This window comes from Formica exsecta, unplaced genomic scaffold (genome assembly GCF_003651465.1).
Source record: "Formica exsecta isolate Colony F162 unplaced genomic scaffold, ASM365146v1 scaffold613, whole genome shotgun sequence".
Taxonomy (NCBI): Eukaryota; Metazoa; Arthropoda; class Insecta; order Hymenoptera; family Formicidae; genus Formica; species Formica exsecta.
Window position 1 is genome coordinate 10,768 of NW_021853374.1, and position 10,693 is coordinate 21,460.

Here is a 10,693-nt window from a genome sequence, read left to right on the forward strand (position 1 = left end):
ATTGAGTTCGGCGATCAGCCTCTGAAATAAAAAGATTAATTTCGTGACATATCACAGAAAACTCGGACAGAATCGACGGTACTCGGCTATTAACGCGAGAGCTTTTACGCGACGAAAATAACGCGGGTGCGCGATATATTTTTCACTTTGTTCCTTGCGAGAACTAATTATCGCACAAATGACATCCTGTCATTTGCTGTCGTGAATTCGTTTTCATTTGTGAGTTATTTAGCGCTGAAAATACACGTGTCTCTGTAACGAGTTGCGAGAATATATGAGTGCGCGCGCATACACACACAAATACACGCACACACGAGTGGCGTAATGTAATAAAGATTATTTTTCTCTTTCAAAAAAAAAAAGAGATGGATTTTTGTGAGAAAACACTTTACATAAATTCAGATAATTTACAATTTTTTATAGTTCCATGAATAATCTAGAATTTTATATCGTCCCAAAGTAATTATATGTCCGCGAAAATATAGAAATATAGAAAAATTCTATTCTCACTCATCCTTGTATAGAGTGTCTACTCAAATCTTGTAGAAGAATTCCTTAAATTTTGTAGATAAATTCCTTAATGATTTTCCAGATATTTTTGTTCAAAATTCCAGATAAAGAGAATATTTTAAATATTTGGTATCAACTTTTTAAAATATTATTTTATTGTATGCATTTTTTGATGTTTTTCACATGCGAAGGGAAAACAGAGCCACTTAAGTTTCAAGTACTAGATTTGCAAATGTAAGTACTGAAAAAAAAACTGGATAGCTTTCGCGAAATAAACATTTTTCACTTGTATAATATTTCCATTTTTTTTATCATTATAAATTGTAATAAAGAATATCTCCTGCATATTCTATATTCTCTTAAGACATTGAATATATAAGCAGAAATAGATATATTATATATATTTATAATATATTTTTAATACATAATTCACTTGGCTTACAATTTAACAGCAAAATTATCAAAGAGAGAGTTTTTTAAGAAATTCCCAGAACCTCAATAAAATTCTCAGAGATATCTTTTGCTCCTGAAAAGATTAGGAAATTCTCATCGAGAAAAAAGGAAATCTCTGAGAATTCCGGGTTTTTCGTGTTTTTCCAGGAAGTAGAAACACTAGATATCTTGATATGTATAGGGAAAAGTAGGGTAAAACCAGGTACTTTTTGGATTTGTCTTCCTACAAAAAATCAGAGAATAAAAAAAATTTTATTGACCATTAGTAGTCTTTAGTGGATCTTAAACTATGAAAAAATGAGGCTAGTCGCTGAAAAAAAAATTTTTGTTTACCAAGAATAACGAGATTTTTTAGAGAAGTCAAAATACCCGGTTTTGCCCTACCGGTAGGATAAAACCGGGTACCCGTTTGAAAACATGTAAAACATCACAAAATCTAGATTTTGATCTAAATACGATATAAAGATGTATTCTATTGACAAAAATCACAAATAAAGATATCCTCTTGTTCGACATTGCTGCAGAACTTCCTTATTTAATTTTTTAACTTTAGGGGTCTCAAAAAGTTTTTTTTAATGATTTCTTTTTCTGAATGGTAGTTTTTGTTTCCAATTGCTTTTTGTAGGGACACAAAGTCAGGATAACAGTTTTTCCTCTTTTCATTACATGAAATGTGTAAGTACCCGGTTTTGCCCCAATACAAGGAAAGTAACAAATACAACGGTTGTATATTCCGGCATACAAAGTGACAATCAAAACTAGTGTAGATGTGCTCTCTAATATGTACAGAACGCAATGCTGCATTTACCGAAGCAGATGCTCTGTGTAGAAAAAGTCCATAACGACTCGATTGTTGTCCTGATATCGATCTTTTTTGGTCCGAAAATTTTGGACTTTTCTCAAAAAAGAATTATCATATGCACGTGAGTACGGTTCATCTCAAAATAATGTTGGCATCAATTTACAGCTAATAACACGTGTTAGCCAAAGATAGTAGCAATTTTATCACGAAGAAACAGAAATACCCGGTTTGTTCCGCCTACCCGGTTTTACTCTACTTTCCCCTATATCGAAAGAAGAAAACGCAAATATATCAAGATTGAGTCAAAATCTCGGATTTCTCGCGTTACAAGATTAATTATTTATTAATAGCCACTAATGGATGGTTGCTCTTTTCATTTCCAACTTGGAAAAAGGAAAAGCGTGCAAAAAGGGAAACACGAATCTGCGAAATAAAGGACACACGCTGAATGCGGTGGAAGCGCGAGGTCAGCGGAAGTGCCGAGGACAAAGAGGGAGTTTCTTGCAGCTACGAGGATCAAGCGCGGATCAATGAAGCTCGCTGGATTCGCGATGCATTTACCGCACAGCGACAATATATTCCATCCTGTATGGACATTACTAACGGAGGATCGATAGCACCGTTTCGTCGCTTTAACCAACCATCGCGAAATAACACACAGGTGGAAAATTTGTTTTCTTGTTAAAAAATATGCCGGTTAAAATTTTTGTATTAAATAGTTAACACATTCATGTGTTAATTTAATATATTTTTTTAAAATTTTATTGGCGTTGTTAATAGAGATATGCTTACAATAAAATTTTTGTGTAAAACATTTATAGTTTTCGAGATATATGGAAAAAAAACCGAAAACTACTTTAAACATGAAGAATGGTTTCACTCTTAAAGTAGTTTTTTAGCATCAACTCTAAAAGCTTCTAAAGTTTATTGTAAATTTCATCCATTTACTCCTTCTACATGTGTGCAAAGTTATATTAAAATCAGAAAATGAGAATTCGCGAGGTTCCCTTATAATCTCGCGACAAAGATAGAAAAACTCTAGTTTGAGAGGAGATTGCGATGCGTCACAAGAGCTTACGACAGGAAGTTTCCTAAATATCTCGAAACTCTCTCAAGCCTTTACGTATAATGAAAGAAGAAAGCGGAAATCACTCACGGTTGAGAGCGACAGGCATTCCTCGCGTAGCGCGTCCTCGTTCGGCGCGCCGACCCAGGGTGCAACAGCCTCACCCTTCTCGCCCGCCTGCTTGCTGGCGATGAAAGCCTCCTGTTCCTTATTGAGTTCGGCGATCAGCCTCTGAAATAAAAAGATTAATTTCGTGACATATCACAGAAAACTCGGACAGAATCGACGGTACTCGGCTATTAACGCGAGAGCTTTTACGCGACGAAAATAACGCGGGTGCGCGATATATTTTTCACTTTGTTCCTTGCGAGAACTAATTATCGCACAAATGACATCCTGTCATTTGCTGTCGTGAATTCGTTTTCATTTGTGAGTTATTTAGCGCTGAAAATACACGTGTCTCTGTAACGAGTTGCGAGAATATATGAGTGCGCGCGCATACACACACAAATACACGCACACACGAGTGGCGTAATGTAATAAAGATTATTTTTCTCTTTCAAAAAAAAAAAGAGATGGATTTTTGTGAGAAAACACTTTACATAAATTCAGATAATTTACAATTTTTTATAGTTCCATGAATAATCTAGAATTTTATATCGTCCCAAAGTAATTATATGTCCGCGAAAATATAGAAATATAGAAAAATTCTATTCTCACTCATCCTTGTATAGAGTGTCTACTCAAATCTTGTAGAAGAATTCCTTAAATTTTGTAGATAAATTCCTTAATGATTTTCCAGATATTTTTGTTCAAAATTCCAGATAAAGAGAATATTTTAAATATTTGGTATCAACTTTTTAAAATATTATTTTATTGTATGCATTTTTTGATGTTTTTCACATGCGAAGGGAAAACAGAGCCACTTAAGTTTCAAGTACTAGATTTGCAAATGTAAGTACTGAAAAAAAAACTGGATAGCTTTCGCGAAATAAACATTTTTCACTTGTATAATATTTCCATTTTTTTTATCATTATAAATTGTAATAAAGAATATCTCCTGCATATTCTATATTCTCTTAAGACATTGAATATATAAGCAGAAATAGATATATTATATATATTTATAATATATTTTTAATACATAATTCACTTGGCTTACAATTTAACAGCAAAATTATCAAAGAGAGAGTTTTTTAAGAAATTCCCAGAACCTCAATAAAATTCTCAGAGATATCTTTTGCTCCTGAAAAGATTAGGAAATTCTCATCGAGAAAAAAGGAAATCTCTGAGAATTCCGGGTTTTTCGTGTTTTTCCAGGAAGTAGAAACACTAGATATCTTGATATGTATAGGGAAAAGTAGGGTAAAACCAGGTACTTTTTGGATTTGTCTTCCTACAAAAAATCAGAGAATAAAAAAAATTTTATTGACCATTAGTAGTCTTTAGTGGATCTTAAACTATGAAAAAATGAGGCTAGTCGCTGAAAAAAAAATTTTTGTTTACCAAGAATAACGAGATTTTTTAGAGAAGTCAAAATACCCGGTTTTGCCCTACCGGTAGGATAAAACCGGGTACCCGTTTGAAAACATGTAAAACATCACAAAATCTAGATTTTGATCTAAATACGATATAAAGATGTATTCTATTGACAAAAATCACAAATAAAGATATCCTCTTGTTCGACATTGCTGCAGAACTTCCTTATTTAATTTTTTAACTTTAGGGGTCTCAAAAAGTTTTTTTTAATGATTTCTTTTTCTGAATGGTAGTTTTTGTTTCCAATTGCTTTTTGTAGGGACACAAAGTCAGGATAACAGTTTTTCCTCTTTTCATTACATGAAATGTGTAAGTACCCGGTTTTGCCCCAATACAAGGAAAGTAACAAATACAACGGTTGTATATTCCGGCATACAAAGTGACAATCAAAACTAGTGTAGATGTGCTCTCTAATATGTACAGAACGCAATGCTGCATTTACCGAAGCAGATGCTCTGTGTAGAAAAAGTCCATAACGACTCGATTGTTGTCCTGATATCGATCTTTTTTGGTCCGAAAATTTTGGACTTTTCTCAAAAAAGAATTATCATATGCACGTGAGTACGGTTCATCTCAAAATAATGTTGGCATCAATTTACAGCTAATAACACGTGTTAGCCAAAGATAGTAGCAATTTTATCACGAAGAAACAGAAATACCCGGTTTGTTCCGCCTACCCGGTTTTACTCTACTTTCCCCTATATCGAAAGAAGAAAACGCAAATATATCAAGATTGAGTCAAAATCTCGGATTTCTCGCGTTACAAGATTAATTATTTATTAATAGCCACTAATGGATGGTTGCTCTTTTCATTTCCAACTTGGAAAAAGGAAAAGCGTGCAAAAAGGGAAACACGAATCTGCGAAATAAAGGACACACGCTGAATGCGGTGGAAGCGCGAGGTCAGCGGAAGTGCCGAGGACAAAGAGGGAGTTTCTTGCAGCTACGAGGATCAAGCGCGGATCAATGAAGCTCGCTGGATTCGCGATGCATTTACCGCACAGCGACAATATATTCCATCCTGTATGGACATTACTAACGGAGGATCGATAGCACCGTTTCGTCGCTTTAACCAACCATCGCGAAATAACACACAGGTGGAAAATTTGTTTTCTTGTTAAAAAATATGCCGGTTAAAATTTTTGTATTATATTAATAGTTATATATATTAATAGTTAACACATTCATGTGTTAATTTAATATATTATTGTTGTGTTAATTAAACTCAAATATTAAAATGATATGAAAACAATTGAAAAAAAGATATGGAAATAACACAATGTATATATATCTTCAATTTTACACAATAAATATGTTCCGTATTATTAGTGACAGGATTTATCTGTTGAAATTTACAGGAAAAAATTTTGATTTTATTCTATAATAGGAGTGAGAGTGACTACAGACCGTCAATAACTTTTTTTCTAAGTTAATTCTATCATTAAAAATATGTTGATTTTATAGAAAATTTATTTCAAATTACTATGAATTTTGCATTCATTTTGTGTTGAAATATTAACATAATATTAATGTGTCATCATTTAACATATGCATATTATGTTAAATTAACACAAAAATTTATGTAGGCTCTGTTTGGGACATGCAATTAGATTAAATTTAAGAGGTCTTCCTAGTTTGACACTCTGAAAATAAGGCGATTTTTAGGAATTTTTTTTTTTTAAAGTATAAAACATATTAATTCTAAACTTTGTACCTTTATTAAATAACATTTTAAGTATATCCTGAATTTTTTTCAAACAAAAATATTTGTTTGTTTCGGAATTATAGTAGTCCAACCAGGGCGTCTTAAAAAAAAATTGTTCGCGGTGGACATGATTCCAACCGTTATAGTCATCTGAAATAAAAAGATCAAAAAGATTCTTAATCTGTATGAGTGTTGCTATCGCGTGAACTAGAATAAAAAAATAACATTTCAAGTATATCCTGAATGTTTTCAAACAAAAATATTTGTTTGTTTCGGAGTTATAGTAGTACAACAAGAGGGTGCCTTAAAAAAAAATTGTTCGTGGCGAACATCATTCCAACCATTATAGTCATCTGAAATAAAAAACCAAAAAGATTTTTAATCTGTATGAGTGTGGCTATCGCGAAAACCAGAATAGAAAAAAATATTGAAAAATAAAAAATAGCAGGATCTCAAAAAAATATTTTATTTTTCACTAAAAAATTGGTTAGTTTTGTAAGTTGCAAAATTTGAATTTTGCAAATATCCATTTAATTCTAGTTCACACGATAATCACATACAGATTAAGAATCCTTTTGGTTTTTTTTATTTCAGATGATTATAACGGCTGGAATCATGTTCGCCATTTTTTTTTTAGACATCCTGGTTGGACTACTATAACTCCGGAATAAACAAATATATTTGTTTGAAAAAAATTCAGGATATATTTGAAATGTTATTTAATAAACGTGCAAAGTTTAGAATTAATATGTTTTATACTTTTCTTTAAAAAAATTCTCAAAAATCGCCTTTATTTTCAGAGCGTCAAACTAGGAAGATCCCTTAAGCAAAATTTTCCAACTGTGCACAAAACTTTCTTTCCAAGCTTTCCTGTTTTTTTTTTTCTTTCTTTTATTCGATATAAACCGTGTTTAATTGGTCGTTAAAAATATACGAAATTTGCATGATAAAAGGAAGGTGTTATTCGTTGTGTATTGCGTAGTATAAAAATTTATTGATGAATGTGTTGCGCAGATGAATTGATGGCGCATGAACGACAACACAAAACGAATATTCCGTAAATCAACGTAAATGCGAATATCTCGAGGATCGAGATGACCAGAACTCACTTTTTTTTCTAAATTATCCGATTTCGATTATTTCCGTTTGCAGCAGTCAAGAATCGTGATTAACGAGAACCGGTTTCATTTATATCGGATGAAAGTATCTATAAATCTTTCTCCTACACATTTGTGTTGAGCGAACAAATACCATTATCTGGATTCAGAAAAAATACAGTTTATATTATGCTTTTCAAAAATTATGAAAAAAAAAATACATATGTATATTTCTGTCGTAAAATATTTCAAAAATATTCCGTAAAAATCGAAGGTGATTTAAAGTTTTTTATCCGAATAAACAATTGCGCTTTCCCTTACTAGACTGAACTTATTTTTAGACAGAATTATTGTGTGCACTAAATTACCCGGAACAATCACAGCTTTCTAATCACCTTTATTGTCGCCAACGCGCATTAGCGCGAGTGACGTCATCAATTTTCCTCGCATAATTGTACGTTCGGGAACTTTATTGTGAGCCAATATGCAATCTATATATGCAAATTTCTGATTAAAATCAAATATTTATAAATTATGCAAATAATAATATGTCCAAAGATAAACAAGTAGAGTTGTGCAAATTAAAAACTTGCACATTGCTTCCTCATCATTTTATCTTACAATGCTTAAGCTGCTTTGAGCATGCGGATTTTTCAATTTTTGCTTCCTCATAGAGAAACCTTTGTGAGCGAAATAAAAATTAAAATAATTTCTTTCACCGATCCTCACTAAATTCAACATCAAACATAATTAATACTCTATTCATGTAAAAAAATTTAATCCGATATTTCAAATTTTCTGAAAGTTACAGCATGTACAGACATTTCTCAAAAAATTCAAAATTTTATAAAAAATAAACCCTTTCACCGATACTCACCAAATTTAGAAGCAACCATCCTTTAATAATACTTAATCCATCTAAAAAGATTTAACCTGATATCTCAAAATTTGCGAAAGTTACAATGTATACAGACATTTCTCAAAAAATTAAAAATTTTATAAAAAATGAACCTTTTCATCGATTCTCACCAAATTCAATACCAACCATCCTTGAATGATACTCTATCCATGTAAAAAAAATTTAACCCGATATCTCAAAAATTGCGGAAGTTAGAGGTTCTACAATATATTGCGTACATACACACATACACACATACATCCATACATACATATATACGTACATACATACAGACATTTTTTAGGAATATGATTTTTCGACGTTTTGGAATATTCTAAACAAAGCTTCCTCTATGAGGAAGCAAAATATATAAAAACTATTTTCAACCGTTGTTGTTCAGATGTATGAGAGGAAACGTAAACGAATCAAGATTGGATCAGAATTGGATCTCTTGCGTTACGAGAATAATTATTTATTTATTCAAAAACCGCTAATGGATGGTTACGTTTTTCATCTTGAATTTGGTACGCGCAAAAAGTAAAACACGAGTTGGCAAAATAAAGAGTGCATGTTGGATGCAAAAAAGGGTAGCCGCAAAGAAATAGAGAATGTTACAAACGAGCAGATAAACTCAAAGTGCTCGAAATGGCAAAATGATTTATTCTCGCGTACGTGGGAGCCGTTGCTATTTTATTTTATTTTATTTTGTAATTTATGCTCATCTGCTTGATTTTTATAATGCACAGTATCGCAAATTTTTGTTTTACTAAAAAATACACACGCTAGAAGTTTATAAAATATTATTTTCCTACACTAAAAATAAAATTTTTTTAATCAAATAAATACATTTTGTTAATTTTGATTTTCTTTACTCAAATAAATAAATACTTTGTTTCCAAAACTGTTCTGCTATATTAAATAAATTATTACTTGCATGTAATAAAAATTATAATTTTTAAAACAAATTATTTATTAAATAAAGTAAACATGTGTTTTTGAAACAAGCAACCAAAAATCAAAAAATGTTTTTTTCTTTAAACAAGTAATTTATAATAAAGATAAAAAAACAAATTTTGTTTTTTATTTGCAAGTAAAAGCACACTTTGCTTTTATTTTATATATATTTTACTAATTCAAATATAATTGCTGCTTGATTAAACTAACTAATTTCTTTGCAAGTATTTAAATAAATAATTTTTTTAAATAAAAAAAATGTTTGAGGATTTAGTACATTTTTTTCGGTATAAAGTCACGCAAATTTCTGTTTTATTACAAAATACACGCTAGAAGTTTATAAGATATTATATTTATCTGATGAGATAGGCTGCTGTTTAATCAATACGCGATTCCGATACGCAAAAGACAAATACAAATTCATAACATCACTAAATTATCCATAATGGTTTCAGCAGTCAAACGATTCTCAAAATAACCACGATGCGTGTTTTCGCTCGTTGTAAATAGGATATCAACTTCCTCACTGATAAATCGTGCAATTGGCGTATGACAGTAACGAAATATCAGCGCAATCTTGGAAAGAGAACAAGAAACACTGTTACGAGGATTGGAAAGAAAACGTCATATGTGTTCAGAATATAGAACACTCGTTTATATATCTTCGAACCGCAGAATGGCACTGATCGTTGTAGTTCTGGCTATATATCGATATATCGACAGAAACAATACACACCGAGTGTCCCAGAAATTCTTTTTATTCGATATAAAAATAATATAATAAAAAATATATAAAATAAATATAAAATAAATATATTCATTATTTAATATTCCGGTTTTCACATTATCAAGATTAAAACCGAGCTCTAATTACAAGAATATTTAACATTAAAAGTTGAGTAATTATAATGTAGATATAATATAGGTGTAAGTAATTATAATATAGAAGATGTAGTAAATTATAATATAGGAGAGAATTAAGAAACTAAATCGTATCGGATTTATCTTTAGAACGAAGGCGAGTGTAGAATAAATGGGAGAAAAACAAACGACAGAGAGCTATTTAAAAAATCAACGAGAAACGTGGGTTTGTAATCGTTTTAGCGAAGATCTGGAATTACACTCTCCGTGGAGAGGATTGTTCCATTGTTGTTTTATGTCGTTACGAGACTAATTCATTGCTTGAAAGTTACACCACTCTGATGTATAGTGTTAAACGTCGACGATGTTTCCCGTAATTTCGTACGGAGTTTTAGCGCCTTGATATATTGATTCTTTGCGATAAATTCAATTTATTCGCGGTAAATGTGCAACACACCAAAAAGTAACAAATCGATTTCTCGATTTTATTTAGAGTCCATACCCATTTTTCTAGTAGCAACCGTACTTTCACACCTTAATATACCATCGCGAATTTGATTTACGACGCCGCATCTCGACGTAAGCGGAAAATTGCTAAAAGGTGTTGTTTGCATATTAATAGCATTAAAAGGATTAAAATTGCAGTAATTAAGAAAAGTTAAATATAGATAGTTTAAATAGAGTTATATTATTTATATTTTTTTAAATAACATATAGAGTTTTATATATGTATATTAATAATGTATATTAAATAATATTGATAGATATAATTAGTAATTTGATTATAATTAATATTAATATAGATATA

General features: G+C 31.1%; 1 protein-coding gene across 2 annotated transcripts in view; it reads right to left on the reverse strand.

Moving 5' to 3' along the window:
* Window positions 1–2,552: 2,552 nt before the first annotated feature.
* The window catches only part of LOC115242577 (synapse-associated protein of 47 kDa-like), a 112,938-nt gene continuing 104,797 nt past the window's right edge, over window positions 2,553–10,693 (reverse strand). Inside the window, exon 5 of one of the 2 annotated variants that reach the window (XM_029818970.1) lies at window positions 2,553–3,062. In XM_029818970.1, coding sequence (XP_029674830.1) covers window positions 2,877–3,062 — 186 coding nt within the window. In that variant the 3' untranslated portion in view covers window positions 2,553–2,876. The remainder of the gene's footprint in view (window positions 3,063–10,693) is intronic. The other variant, XM_029818971.1, reaches the window with a different exon arrangement.